The following is a 21,448-nucleotide window of genomic DNA, read 5'->3' as shown; positions in this document are numbered from 1 at the left end:
CCGGGACAGCATGCCAAACCTGCTTACAGTTGTCAAGCAATATCTAAGTGTGAACTCTTGAAAAGTTGATAAATCAATGTAGAGAAATTTAAAGGTTTATAAAGTATTTAAAAGTCTTATATGCAATGTATTTTTGTATGCTAAAGTTTGCCTGAATTAAATCTGTGAACATCAGGATGCTGTGTAGTTTATGAAATCAATGAATCCTACTAGATTTGACATCATACTGCTTTGTTTACGGCAGTAACCGAGGCAACACCGTTATTTCTGCAGTTCTACCCTGCTGAATAATCCAGCTTAAACCAGCCTAGGCTGGTTGGCTGGTTTTGGATGGTCGACCAGGCTGGTTTTAGAGGGGTTTTGGCCACTTCCAGGCTGGTTTCCAGCCATTTCCAGCCTGGTCTTAGCTGGTCAGGCTGGGAGATGACCAGCTAAAACCAGCTTGATCAGCCTAGCCAAGCTGGGAGTCCAGCCAAAACCAGCTATATCCAGCTTAAACCAGGCTGGTCAAGCTGGTTTTAGCTGGATTTGGCTGGTCATTTTCCAGCCTGACCAGCTAAGACCAGGCTGGGAATGGCTGGAAACCAGCCTGGAAGTGGCCAAAACCCCTCTAAAACAAGCCTGGTCGACCAGCTAAAACTAGCCAACCAGCCTAGGCTGGTTTAAGCTGGATTTTTCAGCAGGGATAGGCGCCAACCTACTGAATTAGCTTAATTTAATAGATTTTTATTCAATCTATGAATAATGTTTTAGTTTTGGATTTGTTTCTTACATTAATAATTAGTGAATAAGTTTAAATCTCGCCAGTGTTTCTGTTGAAACCTAAAGTGGTTTTAAGGCCTTAAAATGTATGGAAAGATTTTTTTTTTAAAGTATTGAATTTCATGCTCTGTATTCATTGCAATGCACTTGTGATTAAATTAACAAAAACACATCTTAATACCAGGGGTAAATAAGGCCTCATTAGTTGCCTGACATTGGTATAAAAAGGTCTAACTAACTCTGAGTGTGTGTTTGTTTGTGACTTCATATTCCTCCTTCCAAATTTGCTCATAATTGTTCTAAAAAACTTGGTTTTCTGTTGTTGCAGTCTTTTGTTAAAGATTATATGATAACAATCACCAGGCTCCTGCTGGGGTTGGAAACTACACCACAGTCTGGTTTCCTGTGTGCTGTAAGACTTTTAGAACATTACTCTTTAATAATACCCAGCAAACTATTTTCTTTAATAGACTTCTAATAAACATCTAAATGTAGACAGCTTGGCTAAAACAAGGTTAAACTTGGGCAGTCAGTGAAAATCTAATAGACATCTAAGAGTAGTCCCAAAATAGTTGTCAAATTGATAGATTAAAGAGACTTTATATGTGTAGTCATTCATTTCTGGTTATCTGAAGACTACTGTAGTCTAGTTTTGGCCTATTTTTAGACGTTTTTCAGCCTAAGTTTGGCCCTTGTTTTAGCATAGATAACTATGTTTAGATGTCTATTAGACATCTTTTAAAAACAAAAAATGCTTGCTGGGTAGCTTTATGTTAATGATTTTATTTTATGTTTTTTCAGTGGTCTTAAAATCTGAAATTACGTTTCAGATGAGCATCACCGAGGAGGACCTATGCATTGAGACATATGGCAGGCTGTACCAAAGGCTTTCCTCCACTGTAGGAGATATTCCCATCGGCATCTACAGGACCAAGTCTCAAACAGTTGAATCCCCTGAGGTAGCATTGTCCATCTGAGATTGCTTTAACAACAGTTTTGTAAGTGTTCTGTGGATAAAGAGGCTATGTTTTTCTTTCATCAAGACTCCACAATTCCAAATGTCAGACAAGGCATCTGTGTTTGATGAGGGCGGAGACCTAGATGAGCAACATCAGAATCTTCAATGCGAAATACCAGACAGTCAATTGCAGACACAGTCTCTGCGTCGGAGAAGCATGCAGTGGGCTTCCAGTCTCCTTGGGCCATGGCACACTGAGCGTGAGGCAGACAGATTGAGTCAGCATCGGGGTGTCCTGCTTTCATGCTCTGAGAGACTGGAGGTCACAGAGCTGGTCAAGAAACGCATGAAAAACCTGGGCCTATCCACTCTGGGATTTGGTAAGATTCAAGTCAAATCATGTTCAGTACGAACTAGGAAGACTCTAAGAATTGTCTGAAATTAATTTATTTATCAATTATTTTATTTGATTTTAAGAACTCTAGAACCAGGCTTGACTGTTAATATTTGTTATATTAATATTTGTTATATTGTATTAGTTTGGGGACTTCAAAAAACATATTTAAGTTAATGAGATAATTATGCACCTTCACCACGCACACACCCTGTGCAGCAACAGGGCATGGCCAGAGGCGCTGTAATTTTATAGCAGAGAAAGCTAAAATGTAGTTAAATGCTGCTAATTCCACAGAGCTTCTTCTGTTTCTGTATGTGGGCTTCCAAAGCACCTGACACAGTGAGAGAAGTGCTTAAAATTTAATTTAATTATGTTCCAGAGAATTATAAAAAAATATAGATAGCTAGCATTTAACAAAGGACAGCTTGAAGAATCTCTCCCAATTCAGCGCTGGATTTGGCTAAAAACTCCTCTAACCAACGAAGCTGTGGATTGTGAGCCACAACCAGCAAGTGCTTTTATTTGTTAAAATTGACCCTTTGCTATGCCCCGCCCTCCTTAGTTACTGTTGCCATGCCTGTCAAGCTTTCGTGCCTGGCACGGCTTTTGCAATGTGTTAGCGCTGGTGTCAGACATTGACAGGAATATAATATCATTTTCGGCAAACAAGTGAGATATCCGAGAAAGACAGATGAAAAAGGACTGCAGTATGCATTACAGGGGTATATTCACAACATAATAGGCAACCGATTAGAGAATAATTTTACCAAAATTGAAGCTAGCTTAACCTCATACGCTGATCATTCAACAGCTTAGCGCATAAACAACAGGAAAGGTGACATTTACAAATAATCTAATAACAAATTAAACCGTGATTTCTCCATTTTTAACCAATTTGCTTGATAGACTAATTGTTGTGCAATGAAATATAGCGTTACTAACTGACAAGAAAACACAAATGGACAGTGCTTCTACATCATTCATTCATAGAAAGAGCAGTCAGAAAGGGGAAATTGATGGATTTGTGTCGAATAGCATCATTGACCATAACAATGTACAGTAAGTTACCTGTTACTGTCAGTATGTTTCTGTGCTCTTTATACATGACTAAAAAACAGCTGCGGGTAAAGTATATTGATCGCAAGTGCTCAGTTTGTGATCACATATCTGTTTTGTTCTCTTGATTTGTAATTTCAAATATTCGTAGCTTGAAATAAAATGGAAATATGAAGTTCAGTAAAGTTTGCTACAGATTTGCAGATTCGTATTTGCCCGATCAATAACTCATGTCATTATGACCTATTCGCTAATAGTATGACTAACGTTAGTCATGGCAAAGGCTTAAACAGAGCAGTGCTCATAATATCAAGCAAAAAAAAAAAAAAAAGAAACAGACAGCTTTCAAAACATAACCTGCATTGTATTATTGAAGCACAGTTTACATCTGTTTAGGGTTAGAGGTGTGTGAGTTATTGCCGTCAGTCACTGAATTTGTCAGGAATATCAAAACAAAACCAACTTAACTCCGCTCCTTTAGCGCCCCTTACAGAGCTTGATCCACGCTGGCATTTCTCCTCTTGGGTTTTTGGTTTTAAAAAAGAAAAAAAAATTCCACCATCCCATCCAAACTTTTAGGATACCAGGTGTCAGATTTGCACAATCCATAAGCACAATGCTATGGCCTGTTTCCCTCACTCGAAAGCTTGACAGAGCCCTTCTGCGTAGCTACGGTTGCTAAGCCTCGATTGGTGGGTGGCTGTTTTTGGGTGTGGCTTAGCGAAGGGTCAATTGGTCAACTACATCCACAGTTTCTAGCGATAATGGTATGTTGTAGTGAAGACATAAACACAGAATGCTGTGTAAACAATGTAAACAATGGGAAATGCTGTTTGGCACCTCTAACAATTTGGCTACAAATTCATGTTTATTAGTAATGTAATGTTTAGTAATGTTTATTTATTAGTCATGTTTATTAGTTTATTAGAAACACCTTTAAGCGCACACAATCTTCCGCAATACTGCAGTGTCTCTCTATGAGGCTGCTTTCCCTGTGTTTTACATATCAAATAATAAACTCGCAAAAGATATGAGAATGTTTCATATTACTTACACATGCTCATTCGGAATATGTGTGAAAGACACGTCAGATTTTTTTAGAGAGAGCAGGAGTGAGGTTCAGCTGTTTTTCCTCTACTAAAAAGTTCATTTTGAAAGTTCATGGATAACAAAAATAGCCCAACTAGTATTAAAATTAACTTTGTTATGGGCTGGTTTTGCTTTTAACTTTTTATTGGTATTATTTTCTTTCAAGAAGGATTAAGATTCAAAATAAAAGTTACTTGTAGTGAAACATGACTTTACGTTAGATTGTACGTTTTTTCACACAGCGAATTGTTTGCATTCATTGAAAGCCTTCTTTGATGGATTGTTTTCACAATTTATGATGGCACAGCAGTCAAAATGGGACGAATAAGCTCATGTATGGAACAAATTCTGGACTTTTTAACAGGTCTTTCGAACCACCCGAACCACCCGAACCCTTCTTGGCTACAGACCTGTCTAACGATGTTATTCTGTTAAAGTGGTGGTCCACAGTGTATTTTTAAGGCTTGGTTGTGTTTATAAGATTCAGAGCAGTGTGTGCTCATGCTTCATTTATAGAAAATCATGTTATTTTTTGATATATCTTACTTTGATTATAAACAGCTACTCAGCTATCATGAAAAGGCCTGTCATATTTCCTAGATCCGCTGAAAGGTCTGCCCTCAAGAGGCTCTGATTTTTCAGCTAATATAATGTGCTGTGATTTGTGGATTGGCTCCATGTCACCACATCATGCCACTACAAGCTTGCCTGTTTTAGTAAAGAGGTTCAACAAACTCAGAGTTTAAACTTGAACTATGAGTTGACTTACTGATAGATTAAAAACTCAGCGTTTTAGGTTTCAGAATAGCTTTGAGTTGGCTCAATCAACTTTGAGTAGACCAACTCAGAATTAAGTGCACACACTGTGACTATAAAAAGGCATTATCAATGGAGCGCAGGTATTTAGAGTGACCATGGCAACATCTGAAAAAAGAGATCATCATTTCTTTTTCCAGCTAAACTTGATGTGCTCATGCAAAGTTATAGCAAATATGATCATATATTTAAAAAACCAACACCACTGCATTAGTGAAACAGAGACAGCGTGGGAAAACATAGCTGCTCAAGTTGTGTAATTTTACATTTAAAGTATTTAAATATTTAAGTGTAGTAAAAAAGTAATATACTGTTTAACATTATACATTTTTTACACACGTTCCCACTTTTATACACGTTGATCATTTTTAATAGATTTAAAAGTGCACTTGTCTGTCTCTATTTTTGATCAAGTGATAGGTTATGACATTTAAAATGTACGCAGTATTAAAAAATTGTTTTAGGACGAATAATAATCCCATTAATCGAGTAACAGGACATGTCCCTGTCGAAGGTCAGTACATTTAAGCTAATTTATTTATTAAAAAAAGGACAAGCTATTCTGGTACGTGACTTGGTTCTTTGTGTGACAGACATGTAGGCAATAGCTATGTTTCCAGCCAAAAATATTATTTACATTCATGTTTAAAACTGGAATAAAGCATAAATGATGTGCGAATAAAGCAGCGTTTCCATCCAACGAGTCAAAGAGAACAAAATCGTCACTTCCTAATTAACTGGCACCAAATATCTAAAGCAAAAACAGAATTTACTGCGGTAGAAGAAGCTACGTCAATCTTTTCTTTATTTAATAAATGTACTTGACAATGTTAACACACAATGAACACGTGGGGGCATTTGAAGCCAAGAGACACGGAGGAATTAATAATAGACAATAATACTGAAACGGCTAAGGCATTTTAGAATGACCGAAACAACATTTCCGATGTTCTGCAGTGTGCTCAGCCTGCTGGTTTGTTTATTCACACACATTTTCATCATCCTCTCTTATAACAAACCTTTTTTTAATGCACATACTGTAATTTGTTCAGCAAAAGTGTTTACATCATAGTTTATGCGCATCTTTTCTTATCGAATATAAAGTTTATCCTACTCATTTATGCGCATGTTTTTTATGCTAATTTTCAAAAGTTATGTGCATCATGACGTTTCAATCAATCGTTTTTATGCGCATTTCCAAAATGAGCATTAAAATAGGTGGGTGGAAACGTAAGGCTATGGCGCGAAATTGTAACGAAGAGACTGACACGGAGGGATCCATTTTGCAGTAATTGATAGACAGTTCAATCACAAACATACAACACGCACTAAAGTGCGAACTTACATCAACAGCATTCAATATTGGTCGTGGGGCTGGCGGCTGACAGACACAGGGTGATATAACAAGCATGGATCAGTGGCAGGCGGCGTGGTTCAGAGTCCGTATAACAAGCGTGGGTCGTGGGCAGGCAGAAGGCAACTCAGAGTCAGAAACAGTCCGGGGTTATGCACAGGAGATCAGGCAGGGAATAACGCTCAGAAATGTTGGCCGTGGCTGAACAAGACAAGCAATGAACTGGTGTTTAAGTGTGGCTTATATAGGGAGAGTGGGTCATTAACAGGATTCAGTTCAGGTGTGTGCACAATCAGTTTAGGTGGATGATGTAATGCTTAGAAGTCCGGGGATAGCGGCCTCTGCTGCTCTGCTGGCTAGCGAGGGGAATGACTGGGACCGAGTCGGTGACAGAAATACCACTTCGTCTTTAAAAAAAGAGGAAGAGACTGGCAGAAACTGAGTTTAGAGAATGAAAGCTGCTATTGACGATAACTGACTCAGAGTTAAATTTACCTCTTTTTCAGAAACAGGCTTGACTTACCTGCTATCTCCAGTTTGACAAACCTGCCGTTTTGAAACGGAAAACCCAGAGTTTCTCTCATTTTAGGGTTACAGTAATGTGAGTTTTCACTTAACCTCCTTACTAAAACGGACCCACTGTCAGTCAGCGCAGCTGTTTGCAGCGTTAGCTGCTTGTATCATACAAAAATAATAATAAACTACAAGCCGGCTCTCTAAAATAAAATCTGACAACTGCCTTTTACTTATATTCAGAATAAGCATGTGTAAGTAATATGAAATGTTCACATTTCTTTTGCGAGTTTGTGGAACGTAGGGAAAAAAGCTACATAGAGAGACACTGGACACACTGCAGAAGATTGTGTGTGTTTACAGGGGTTTGAATGAAAAATATGAATTCGTAGCTAAATTGTTAGCAAGACCAAACAGCATTTCCCATTGTTTACATGCTTTTTTATGTCCTCGCTAGAACATACTGTTAACACTTGAAACTATGCATGTAATAGATCAATTTTAACAAATAAAATACTTGCAGGTTGTGTCTCAATCCACAGCTTTGTCAGTTGGAGAAGTTTTTTAGCCGAATCCAGCACTGAACTGGGAGAAATTCTGGAATCTATCCTTTGACAAATGGGAGCAATATTTTTTTTTATTTTTTTTATTTTCTGGAACCAAATTAAAATTAAACTGTAAACACTTCTCTCTTCGTGTTGTGTCCTTTGGAAGTCAAAATACAGAAACAGAAGATGCTCTGTGGAAAGCAGCGTTTGGATGCCATTTTAGCTTTCTCTGCTATAACATTACAGCACCTCTGGCCACGCACCCTTGTGATCTCACTAGCCCTGATGTATTTTTTTGTAGTCCCCAAGCTTCGTTTGCTGCAGGCTTTGCTAAGCCAACTCAAAAGCAGATGTCTCCCTTTGCATTGAACTTTGAGCGCATTACATCCAGAGATGCTGTTTATGTTCAAACAGCTGCTTTACACATCAACTAAAGTGTAAAATATGACACCGCTTTAACATTTGTCTGTCAATCTAGATGAACAGACCAATATCAAGAACAGCCACGCTTACATCTTAATCAACCCATCTTCTGATACAAAACTGGAGCTCAATGACATTGTGTAAGTAAAGCTCAGTTTATTTTACCTCATTGGGAAGTTACATCAAAATCTACCTATGTGTAATGGTTACTCTTAACACTATACAGTGTATGCAGAAAGTATTTACAGTGCTTCACTCCACATTTTATGTCACAGCCTTATTCCAAAATAGGGGATACGCAGAAGGTTTTAATTTTCAGTGATTCAGTTTAAGTGTTTCCGTTGAACTCAATTTTAAAATTTACTGTGCGCAATATAAAATGTTGTTCTTCATTTAAAAAAAGAAACAACCTTGCCTGTACTTTTTGATATGTATTTGTTTACTATTAATTTACACTTTTTAACTGCGTAATAGGAGCTTGATCTCTGCTCTGACAAATTATGATGTTGAAAATGTAACTAAAGTTTAACAAAGGGCTTTTATCGATATTTGTAGTAGTTTGATATGATGTTTTGTCAAAGTGAAAATATACAGTCTATACTCAAGAATCTACAAAAACAGAAGTAGTACAGTCAGCTTAATAAGTTTCTGTACTGTATTGTATTTGACCAACCTAGAAAATATTTTAATGCTTTACCCAGTGGCATTGCGAGGGGGGGGGGGGGGGGGGCTTTGGGGGCTTAAGGCCCTGATATATTATCAAAAGCCCAAGATCTTTTGGAATATGTTGCACTTAAATAAAAATAAGTTGTAGAACATTTTTTTGTTATCTAAGTACTTAAAATTACCACATACATCACAGGCATTCCATCTAACGCAGTGTTTGTGTCGGGTAATTAAGTTAAATTAGTCACCTGTTCAGCAGTACCTGTTTCTACCAGCAGGTGGGAGTGGCACTGTTGTCACATGATGTTAGAAAATTCCACCACTGCACTGCCATTTATTTATTCATTCATTATTTTAAGGGGCTGGAGCTGATGAGGTAATAATGCAACTGTTTCGGGAAACTAAATAGTTCTAACTACTGATGAAACTTAAGATTTGTTTTCACAGTATAAAATGTGTGTAGTTTTGGTGAATTAAAATAAATGTAATCCATAAAATGTGCATCATATGAATGTAAATACATGCGAATTAGTCAGAAAAACGTCAATTGTACTAGCTTTCTAGATATGATATAGATTGACACATTTATCTAGATATGATAAAGCCAGTCACATCTGTTTCTGTAATAGGTAAATCACAGTGAGTTCATGCATCTAGCATATTATTTTATAGCTATTCTACTGTAACATGCTGTCAGTTAGCATCAGATTAAAAATTGACTTTCTTAAGAAAATACCTAAGATGGCTGGAAGAACACATACAAACCATTTATTGTCACAGTCGTGTAAATCGGTTAATGCCTTTTTATGTTTATTCAGATCTTATTTTTATTCAACTACAGCAATTGCTGGATGCCTTTAGCCATATTAGAGATTTCCTGAAATGTTCAACTACTTTTGTGAGGCGTATAACAGACATTACATGCATTTAAAGTGCTACAATGCCAATATCACCCTGTTTTGAGGAAAACTGAAAAAAAAATCCCTCTAGAGAAATTTGAAGTAAACATATTTCTAGCATATAGATCTTTATTATTATTATTATTTTTACTATTTTTGATACAATTTTTATATTATCAAAAATAGTAGCCTATTAAACATCAATATTTTGCAAAGTATTGAATTTAGAAATTCTAGTACCTTGACAACACTACACTTCTTTGGGGCAAAGCCCCTTATCCCTTTTGAACCTAGCAACGCTTCTGGCTTTATCATCATCTTTATAATCAATCAATTCTTAATATCTTTTACTCAATGGTTCCAGGAAAAATCCTTACATCCATAGAATGTAAAAATGTCTTATTTTTTATTATTTATATTATAACTTTTCACTTCATCAATGAACGCCAATTAACAAGTTGACCCTTGGATTTAAAATTAATGTCATGGAAAATCATATCTAACTCTGACAGACTTGTTCGTTGGTGTTTGTGTTTGTGTTTGTCTGTAATGTGAGTTGGCCTTTAAGTTTCTTTGGGAAACCGAAAAAAAAAAAAAAAAAAGAGCGGGTATAATAGTTTCTTCTATGGCATTCAATGTGAAATCCCAGTTCTCCCTGCTAACTATTTTTAAGAGTGTTGTCTTAAACTATTAAAAATGTCGACAAAAGTCACTTTGTTAAACTTTTCAACATCACCTTTTTAGCTAAATAAAACTAAACAAATGCAAAACACTCAGTCAATCACACATTTTGGGAATACATTTTTTTACACCTTCTTTTTTGTTCGTTTCAGGTACATAATCCGTAAAGATACTCTATCTTCCAAGCTGGACAATAACTGACAGCGCTAAGAACAGCAAGAGAAGCAGGTCACAAACGAAAGAGGAACACAAAGCTGGATAGTCATCTCTAAACAAACACCTTGCTCTGCTTACAATAATGCATGTCTCAATCATATACATTTATATCATTATTCATGCCTCATGCTCAACTTGACAAAGACTTTGGCTCAGAGTTCTCTGTCCAATCCTGACTCAGTTTAGCCTCAGAATTTCGGCAAGACTCATGTTAACATTTGGCAGAGAGAACTAAAATAAAGAATAGTGCATGGATCTACATCTTCTCATTTCCCACCACCTTGAATAGATGAAGCATATTGACAATGTAGTCAGCTTATAAAAACACAAAGGACCTTTTTTTGATGAGAATAATTAAAACACTGAGTGTGTCAACAATCATTTCATTAAAATAACATTTCAACCCCAAAATAAAAAAACTGTCATTATTTTCTTGCCTACTCTGAAATAATTTGAAGAGCATTGTAGAATCTAATTTATTTTGTCCATAAACCAGTGTTTGTCCCCTTGATTTTTTTTGCATACTTGTTACACTTGAATGTTTCAGATCATCAAACAAATTTAAAAATGAGTCAAAGATAACAGTAAACACGTTGTGTTGTTTTCAATAAAGTTTTTTTATAATTAAGGAAAAACAAACTTCAAAACTGCATAGCACCATGTGAAAAAGTGTTTGCTTCTAAACCTAAGAACTTGTTGGACCACCCTTTGCAGCAACAAACGCAATCAAGTGATTTTGATATCTTGCAGCGAATCTATTACAGCAATGTAGATGAATTTTGGCCCACTCATCTTTGTAGAATTGTTAGATTTCAGCCACATTGGAGGATTTTTTGAGCATGAACTGCCTTTTTAAGGTCAAGCCTCAATATTTCAATTGGATTTAGGTCAGGACTTTGACTCTTTGGCCACTCTAAAGTCTTTATTTTGTTTTTCTACAACCGATCATATATAGACTTGCTGGCGTGCTTTGGATGATTGTCCTGTTGCTGAACCCAAGTTCACTTCAGCTTGAGGTTACTAACAAATGGCTGGATATTCTTTTCATTTTGATACACATGATATTTTAGTACATCGCAAAATTCATGGTTTCATTTATCACAGCATCTTCTTCAAGATCCAGAAGCACCAAAACAGCCCCAGACCATCACACTACTACCAACACGTTTTACTGTTGGTATGATAATCTTATTTATGATATTTTTTATTATATGGAAAAATTATATCTGGCTGTTTTGGTGCTCAGTGTTCTGTAGCATTCTAGAAGCATAAAAGTTGGCACTAATCCTCTCAGCAGTATTGGCTGTGTGTTGGGAGTCTTCTGATATCTAATTTAATAGTCCAACTAAATCAGACTATAGATAAAAGGAAGACTGAATGATTTTCGCGAAGAACTGACGGAACAGCTCCTGTGTACAAATTGTAAAATACATCATCAGGGAACATTATGTCTTTGAGTCAGGAGAGCAGATTCTTGTATCTTTAGTTTCTCCTCCTTTGAAGCAAAGTTTGAGGTGCTGTTTGTTGCTAAATGTAGACTGTGGAATGAACATATAATAGTGGCAACTTTGCATTAAAAATGATTATTGTGAAACCACATTATAAGCAATTATGAGAGTACACTACCTGACAAAAGTCTTGTCATCGATCCCAGTTGCAAGAGCAACAAATAATAACGTGAATTCTAGTCAAGTGGCAGAAAGTAAATTTTTTCCATGAATATTCCATGAATATATCCCAATCATCACAAATACTGCACAAGACCTACTGGAACCCGCATGAACCCAAGATTCTCATAGAAATCAGTCAATTATGGTGAAGAATAAATCATGGTTTGGGGTTACATTCAGTATTGGGGCGTGTGAGAAATCTGCAGGGTGCATGGCAACATCAACAGCCTGAGGTATCAATAGATTTGGGTTGCCCATTACATTACAAACCACAGGAGAGAGCAAAATATTCAGCAGTATAGGGATCCTTCTCATACTTCAGCCGCCACATCAAAAAAGGTTAAGGTGCTCCATGATTGGCCAGCCCAGTCACCAGACATGAACATTATTGAGCATTTCTGGGGTAAGTTGAAGAAAGAGGCCTTGAAGATGAATCCAAAGAACCTTGATGAACTATGGGAATCCTGCATGAACGCTTTTTTTTTTTGTCATTTCAGATGACTTTATTAATAAGTTATTGAGTCATGTAGACATGTATGGATGCAGTCCTCCTATGAACTCGGAAGACCATGAGAACACATCCTGTGAGAAATAAAATGCTGCAATTGTAACCCCACCGGTCCTACACCACCCAACCCGTCCCGAGCTGGGATCAAACCGGCAACCTTTCGCATGGGAGTCGGTTGCTCTAACGAGGCTAAAGTCCATGGCCTCTAGACTCTGTCGCTAGAGCACCTTTAGAGGTCAGAGGAGTGAGGTTTACCTGCACAGCACACAGTAGCTGGCCTCCGTTACATATTCTTCCTGATGGGCACATGACCTTCTTGTGTTTTTAATAGAAAAATATGTACACATTACAGCATTCATACAGTGATTTATTATTTTCCCCTTTTCACAATATATACTATGCATGCACAGACCTTACAAATATACATTGCACAATATAAACAAAATAGATTTTAATACAAATTTCAACTAATAAACATCCTTAATGTGTTTATGCCTTTGTTTAGATTTTCATGATAGTGTTTACTTTTACAGTCTCATTTAAGGAAACTCCTGGGGTAAATAAGTTTTACCTCTGAACTTTAAAAATAAATCTGTATTAAATGCAACACTTCCCACCTCCAATCTCAATGACTTCTGGGACTTCTAGAGTAAGTACTGTGCTCAAGTCTTCATTGATGTGTCCTCGATACCAAGAACACATCTGTGAACATTCACGCATCCTCCATTCTTGAGTTTTGGAACTGAACTTTGGCAGCTGATGATGACGTTTCACGAGAACACGTGGACACAAGATCGCTGAAGAACACATATTGAGAAACAGCCTAGGTATAAGTGAAACTTCCAGCAAGGCACGTAGAGGCAAGTTAAAGCTAAACTCTGCAGGGACACTGGCCCTCCAGGACTGAGATTGGGGACCGTGATTTGATGATCTTGTAGTGTTCAGTAATAACTGGGACTTATGGATTTGTCCAAAGGACAGGCTGACAGCAAATTTGGATAACCATGACTTTGATTGGGCTGCAATATATTAGTTGGCAAACTGATGTGAAATAGGGGCACCAGCCCAACAGGACTGAGGTTGGTGATCCCCATGATTTAGATCATCTTGTAGCAGACATGGGCCGGTATAAGATTCTGACAGTATGATATCCTTGGATAAAAACATCACGGTTTCACCGTATTGTGATTACTGCTCTAAAATATATTATTTTTAAATGTCTGGGTAAAAAAACTAAAACTTTTTTCCCCTTTGAAAACAATATATTCTTTTTTTTTTTTTTTTTTTTAAGATTTGTGAAACCTTGGAGCAGTAAACACGTCAGGCTATATAATTCAAATATACCATTGACTTCTGCTGTCTTCATTAGTTTTAAAAACACAGATTTCATTACAATTTAAAACATCATCTTTGGATATCTTTTCTGCTAGAGAGATACAAAAAAAAAAAAGTAAATAAAAAATCTTACACATACTTTAGAAGCGGTTTTACAGAAAATTTTGGCGGTTTTAAAACCTTGACTTTTCCAAACTGTGGTATACCTTGAAAACGGTTCTCATCCCATGCCTATCTTGTAGTGTCCAGTAGGAACATGTACTTGCATTTAAAGGGCCATGACACCCCCCACTTTCGGTTAAAGTCTACTTCAGAATTTTTCAAAAGATGCCTGATTAATGGGCGTGGAGCTCCGCGAGCATCGGGCAGGAGTGGGCGTGGCCAGCAGGGGAGAAGGGGAGCAAACAATTGTTGTTGACAGTTAGCTCACAAAATGAGACACAATCCCTGAGGAGACGCATGAGTTTATAGTTTACAACGTTAAAATGCAAAGAAATAAACCGTAATTTAATGCCCTGCTACATTTGTTATTTGTAATTTCCTATACACATAACCACAATTTATATCATTATAAAGATAAGTGTGTTCATGTAAACACTATAAATGAGGATTCTCCCTCGACCCCCGGGTCTATTATAGATCTGAATGGAGACTCAGTGCAGCAGGTCTCCTGACCTGTCTATTTTAACCATTAGCCCTGCTGGTAATACAGAGGATTTGGGCAAACACAGCAGCACGGCGATGTGTCTGAATGTGAACGAACTCCTGATAAAAGTCAACGTCCGCCATTCTTCAATTCTCGGGTTGCTCTCCCGACAAAAATGCTTGCAGCACACACACACAGCTTTGCTGTATGATCGGCCCTGACAAGATCGCGGGGATAAAACATGCAACAAACCCTGTGGATCATGGAAACAAACACATACGAGCCTTCATGAACGGCTACTGCGTTCCGTTGGTCTGTGTCTCACAGCCTTCAGAATGCACGTGGTCTCATGAATAATTAAGCAGCCGGCTGTTCTTATAGGATAAAAAAAAACTCCGCTATGAATAATAATGAGAAACCGACGCGTCATCATTGCACTTGCAGTACTGCGCTACGTCGCCGATTTTGATCCCTCCCCAAAAATCATTTTAAACCCGGAAGCTGAAATTAGCTGAAATTAGCTGACAAAAGCTCAAAATTATCTAGTTTTCCCCACAATTAAAGCTGACAGGTGCTAACATTGTCTTAACTGATGCTCAACACTGTAAGGTCCACCCAGTTTGGTCCAATGACGGTATCCACTGGTGGATGAAGGTTCACTGCATGTTCGGTCTTTCCAGTGCACAATGTTGATTTATATTAAACTTAACTCATATCTGACTCCAATTTTAGTATGAGGTGGTTTAGAATATTAATATATTTATCCTCGTTTTATCTGACTCCAATTATAAAACATTGAGAAGATTATTTTGTTTCCTTTCACATTATTTTAGATTATGATTGAATATTCTTTCGATTTGTTATTATACCTTATTCTCATTTACTCAGATTCCGATAGCATCTCGAGTCTTGCACCGGCCGGGTATACAATCTCTTAATACAAGCTTGTCAGTCTTGGTCATTAAACAGAGGCGATTAACCACTCTCCTAAAAAGGCAGAACCCTACTTACTCAATTTAGGAGATTTTTTATGTGGTCCCCATAGATCTGTTATCTACTAATTCAAGACAAAGTATTTTAATAATAATCGCGCAGGATTATACTATTGTAGATGAAGGCCTAAATATCCACATTTAAAGTAGTTTCAACAATATTTTGTTGTTCTAAATAGTTGGCCTTTTACAGTCCAAGTATACATGAATAAATGCCAATTTGTTAGTCGGATCTCTACCAACATTGTATAGCGTGCCACGCTGCTCCGTCTAACATGTTTTAGTCCGTTACTAACCTGTACAGTGGCTTGTAGTGCTATGGACAACAACATTTATCAGTGATAATAACACGAGGTTTGAATAATTCAAAACATAATTTATTATTAGTCAGGTAAATGTATTATGCCAATTCAATCAGTCAATTCATAAACGATCAACACAAAACATCAAATTATCAAAGATAAATCCAAGATGAAAAAGATGCATTCCTGACTTTGAAATATACATAATGTGTAAATTTTACATAACATGGAGCCTAAGCTCCATGTTATGGGCTGATCTGGGTAGGCAGAATCGCGCTGAGTTTTTCTCAACCCTTACCTTAAATAATCCAAGAATTCCCTCAAGGAAGGGGGTGCGTGTGTAAAAAGTCACACCCCTCACAGTGGTTCAAAAGATGCCTGAGAGAATGAGACCATTGTACCAATCGCACTGAGACATTTCAAATGATATCAAACATGATGGTTAAAGTCAGTTTGGTTAATTCTAGAACAGAGTTTCAGCATAGTCAGATGCAAATGCAGCAGGAACTGGTTTTTCACGCATTCCCCCCTGGTTGGTTGTGAAGTCCATTGGCCCTGTCTTCAGCTCATGTTTTGAATTGTCAAAGACATCAAGAATATTTGTAATATTTCAATTCTTACAACACAAACAAATCTGTTAAAATAAAATAAAAAGTTCTCCAGGGTGTCCTGAACCTTTAATGTGGATACATGGTCCAAAGGACAGAATAGCCGCGTTTCCACTATTGACAGCAAATTTGGCTAAATGCTTTGCTTGGGCTGTAAAATGATTAGGTATAGTGATGCTGGACCAATCAATACTCAATTTTAGGGTTTTCAAGATAGGCCTGCAAAGAAAGAAAAGCTGATGTATTTTTTTAAGCTTGAGTTACCCTTCCTTTATTATATTGGGTTTTTACATGATGATATTTTGAAAGCCAATACAACATTTGCTCTTTTGACAATGTTCTTCTGCTGTTTTTGATGAGAATATTAACACTTGAGGGCGACATGGTGGCTCAGTGGTCTTCACAGCAAAAAGGTTGCTGGTTTGAGCCTCAGCTGGGCGAGTCAGCATTTCTGTGTTCGTGTAGGTTTCCTCCGGTTGCTAACGTTAACTAACATGAATAAATACAGTAGTAAATGTATTGTTCATTGTTTGTTCATGTTAGTAAATGCATTACTTAACATTAACTAATGAACCTTATTGTAAAGTGTGACCCCCACTTGTTTTGGGACATGATGTACTGTACTGCTGATCAATGTTGAGGACATCCTCAACTGCCAATTTTAGACAATGATTTACACTGTAGTTAGCAAACAAGTATGGGAGTCTTGCACAGAGTTGTATAGCGAACCAAATGTTTAACAGAAGCTCATTTTAAAAACGTACCCCTACTACATACATTCCTGGAGTACATCCAATATAAAATACGTCCTAGGAGCTACATTTTTGTTTGTTCAGGCAAATAAGCCAGAGGCCGCTGTGTATGCTTTTTCAGATCTCAAATTTCCCTCACGAATGCCATTGGCGCCTGCTGTTCACACGTAAATCCAATTGACGCCACTGTTAACTGACCAACTGAACGCCACAAAACCAATAGTATTTTAAAAAGCACAAATTGACCCATTCTGGCTACATAATTTGTGATCTCCAGAAACCTATATAGGGTTATGTTTTCAAAATGACCCTATGCTGCCAATGTTCCATCATAAACAAGGAGCAAGACTGTTGTGTACACTATGATTTTATATAAAATTCACTTGAATGTGTGATATGACTAAAAGTGCTCGTAAAAGATTATTTTCTCAATTCAAATAAGTAGTGGCTCGATCCCAGAAACAGTATTTCATGTCAACAATTCATCATAACAAGCGGATAGAATACTCAAGACATGATTTTGAATGGTGAAAAGTCTAATGGTCAATATGATGAATGAAGCCCCGCCTTCTAATAAAGGAGCCATTCATCGATCACTATAGACTGATGATTCTCTGGGGGAGGGGCTTAGACCAGACTTGTGATTCTGCAGATTTTGTGATTCGAACATTTAGAAATGAAACTAAAACTCGTTGTTTAATCTTATTTTGGATTCCCTAATATGAAATTTAATCTTAAGCTTGGCAAGCAATTTTGTAGAATCTGATGTTTCTCCTTTCAAACAGAATGTCTGAGCATACTGCTTGAGAGGCATTTCAAAGATGGCCGCCGAGTGAAATGACTTGCCTTTAACAGACATTGGATATGGTCAATGATATCAGCACGCTTTGTTAAAATCTGAACAGAGCTTTTGGAACACTTGGCAAGATGTTTCAGCTTCAACCCTTTGCATGGCCTGTAGTTACCCATTCGCTTCATAACAGAATGTCACGTTTGTAATCTCTGTTACCTTTAATTGGGAATTTAATCTTTGAGTTTCTTTATTTTCAAGCACAGTGATTGTTGGTGTTTAACCTTACCTTCAACCAGTAGCAATTAAACACTCTCTCCCCTCATTTGGCTGTCTCAGTTCCTTCTCTTTCTGGAAAGCGAGTGATGAAATGTTACAACATCTTTTGCAATCAAGCTTTTGGTCTTTGAGAATCAGTCAGGCGTTCAGGGAGCAAAATTACAAATACTAATCCCTTGATCAACAGTTTGGCCACTCATGGTTACTTAAGGTATTGCAGCATGATCGTCATCACCTGAGGCAATACCGTAGAAATGTTAATATCAGCTGCAGCGGCTGCTACAGCAGAGAGCAGGCATTACTTTATCTGGTTAAATTCTGACAAACCTTTTAATCCCCTTTTGATGGCAGTCACATGCAATCACTTTGTGATCACAGGGTATTCGTAGTAAAAAAGATACTGTAGGTGGCTTGCACTTTATGCATGTGATTTGACAAGATGATATGTAAAGAATACTTAAAGTGGGCACGCATCCCTCATTTCTGACCAAGAATTTAAACAGAACCACTGCTTTCTGATTAGAACATCCAAAAAATAATCTGAATAATCAAAATAAGCTCAAACTCACAAGAGTACATACCTACTTTCACCTATGGCCATGACCGAAAGGACAAGATCTCGGATACAAGTTTCCTTCGAAGGGCAGGGCGCACTCTTAGATAGAGTGAGGAGCTCTGTCACCCAGGTAGGGGTGGGAGTAGAGCTGCTCCTCCTCCACATCGAAAGAAATCAGCTGAGGTAGCTTGGGCATCTTTTTTTGCATGTCTCCTGGACGCCTACCTAGGGAGTTGTTCTAAACATGTCCTATTGGAAGAAGGCCTTGGGGAAGACCAAGGGCATGCTAGAGGTACTGAGGCCCAATACCAATTTTATTTTTGTACCCCTACCCCTTTCCCTTGGCCCTTACAACTGTGTGTTAAGGGGAAAGGTTTCAAAATGTACCCCTAAGAATTGGGACAGCACTACAGCACCTGTACACGTCATCATATGTCATCGTGATCTCTTGCTTCACTGAAATCAGATGATCGCGACAGCTGTAGTTACTCCAGTTGTGTTATTTTTTGGTATTTATCTTCAGGAAATCACTGAAGACATATTATATTATTATAATGATATAATGTGGTAATAAGATCGTAACTGTACCGTGTATTTACACAGTGGCCATATTCATCTGTGTAAACACACCAAAAACAAAGTTAACAATATAGCGGACACTGTAAAAAGCTTGTTCCCAGTCATTAGACATTACTGACAGGGGATTTGAGTGTCTTTGAATGTGAGAATGTTGTGGGATTGCTGTACAGGAGTTATTATTAGGGATTATAGATCGCCAAATTTATCGTTTTTTTTTTTTTTTTTTTTAAGCATGATGGTAAAACATGAACGTGGTTATGAATATATTAAAACATGTTTTTTGTTGTAAAAATTTGTAATAATGACAAAAGGTACTAATTTGTGGATTTCCTTACTTTTGGGTTCAGCAATGCTGCCGTTGTGGCTGGTGAATTCTGTGAAATTTTCTTACCCTTTGAGTGTGGTCCTGAAAAATCTTTGTTCGGATGTTTATTCAACCCTTCCCCTTAGCCCTACACCTTGAAGCAAAAGGGAATTGGGACACCCCTACCCCTTGTCATGCACATGCAAAACCAGGGGTAGGAGTAAGGGGAAGGGCTAATGGGTAGAATTGGGATTGGGCCGAAGTCTCTGACCTGGAAACGTCTCGGGATCCCCCCAGAGGAGCTGGAGTAAGTGTCTGGGGAGAGGGAAGTCTGGAGATCTCTTCTGAGACTGCTGCCCCCGCGACCCAACCCCGGATACGCAGACATAAAGAAGAGCTAAACTTAAATTCAATTTATTGTGTGCTTATGTGCTATTATTCATCACTGGTTAAAGAATGACTTTACAAAACAGCTGGTACCTACATTGAGGTAGCCATTGGCCGCACCATCTTGATCATACAATTGGATGTCTAACTTTTTGACCCACATTTAATAAAGGAAACAGAAGTGTTTAACTTATTGGGACTAAAAACTATTTGTGCAAAAAGAATTCTGCAGATGATCTGTGCTGCATGGATGACTGTTCACAGTTGAGGTGATGCTAAAAAGTTCCAGGTACCATACAGTGTAAACTTTAAAGTGTGTTCTCCATTTTTGTTAAATAATGGAGTTTTGGGTCCTTGTCATTTGACTTGCTTTGTTGGGTTCAGTAAAGCTGCACTACAGTAAATCACATCCTTTAATCATGACATTTGCCTCGACCGAACTGGAGATAAACCTGAATTGAAAGCACCTAATGAACAGAATTTGTTTTATACTGATAAATTTTTATACCAAATTTTCAATTATTTTAACTTTAGAGCTGCTTTTGGCACTGTTACATTGTATTTTTCTTCTGAGTACTTATTTGTAATTTTAAAGAGGAGCAGGGTAATTGACAAGAGAGGTATGCTTCTTGTAAGCTGCTTTTGTGCAGTACCAAGAGTCAACCACTTCAAAAGCATCCTGATAGGGCAAAAGCCAGGGTTGATGCTGGTCAGTAACTGAACACCTGGGAGTTAGAGAACAGATTCATTGACTGTGTAATTGCCATAGACCAGTGGTGAGCAAACCTTTTAGACCAGAGGGCCACATTAAGTTTTGCAAACCAAGTGAAGGGCCACAGGTCAAATTCCTTAAAAAAATACTTATTTATAGTGCAGTATGCATGGAATATGTAATATCGGACAGAAACATGTCACATTAACACAAAACAGATTTTTTTTTTATATTATTAAGTCAAATTTACATTAATTTTAATTTGCATTTATATTTATTTATCAATCATCATAAAACAAAATAATACCTTATAAAATATAATTATAATAATAATGTAACATTTTTTACAGTAGAGAATAGAAAAGATAGTTTGATAGAAAAATTCTCATATTAACACATTAAAAATAATTCTTAAAGTTAACTATTCAGTCAAATTTATAATAATCTAATTTGCACTGCTTTTAGAATATATAGATCAGTCATCATAAAACTTGATAAAAACCACAAATCTTTGACTTTATAAAGCGGATGTATGCACGGAAAATATATCCTATGACAAAAATTAACACATTTAACCAGTAATTATTATATAATTTGAGTCAAATGTACTACAATCTTATTTGAGCTTTTATAAATATGCTCATATCAAT

General features: G+C 37.2%; 1 protein-coding gene across 1 annotated transcript in view; it reads left to right on the top strand.

Moving 5' to 3' along the window:
• The window catches only part of kcnt2a (potassium channel, subfamily T, member 2a), a 69,259-nt gene extending 58,626 nt beyond the window's left edge, over positions 1-10,633 (top strand). Inside the window, 6 exon segments of the mRNA XM_087240467.1 lie at positions 1,091-1,174; positions 1,593-1,721; positions 1,806-2,100; positions 7,972-8,056; positions 10,315-10,357; positions 10,359-10,633. Of these exon segments, the coding sequence (XP_087096593.1) occupies positions 1,091-1,174; positions 1,593-1,721; positions 1,806-2,100; positions 7,972-8,056; positions 10,315-10,357; positions 10,359-10,424 (702 nt within the window). The 3' untranslated portion in view covers positions 10,425-10,633.
• The last annotated feature ends 10,815 nt before the right edge of the window (positions 10,634-21,448 follow it).

Source organism: Danio rerio, chromosome 2 (assembly GCF_052040795.2).
Source record: "Danio rerio strain M-AB ecotype USA chromosome 2, GRCz13ab, whole genome shotgun sequence".
NCBI lineage: Eukaryota > Metazoa > Chordata > Actinopteri > Cypriniformes > Danionidae > Danio > Danio rerio.
Note: the sequence above shows the minus strand (reverse complement) of the source record. Positions and strands in the feature narration are given on the sequence as shown.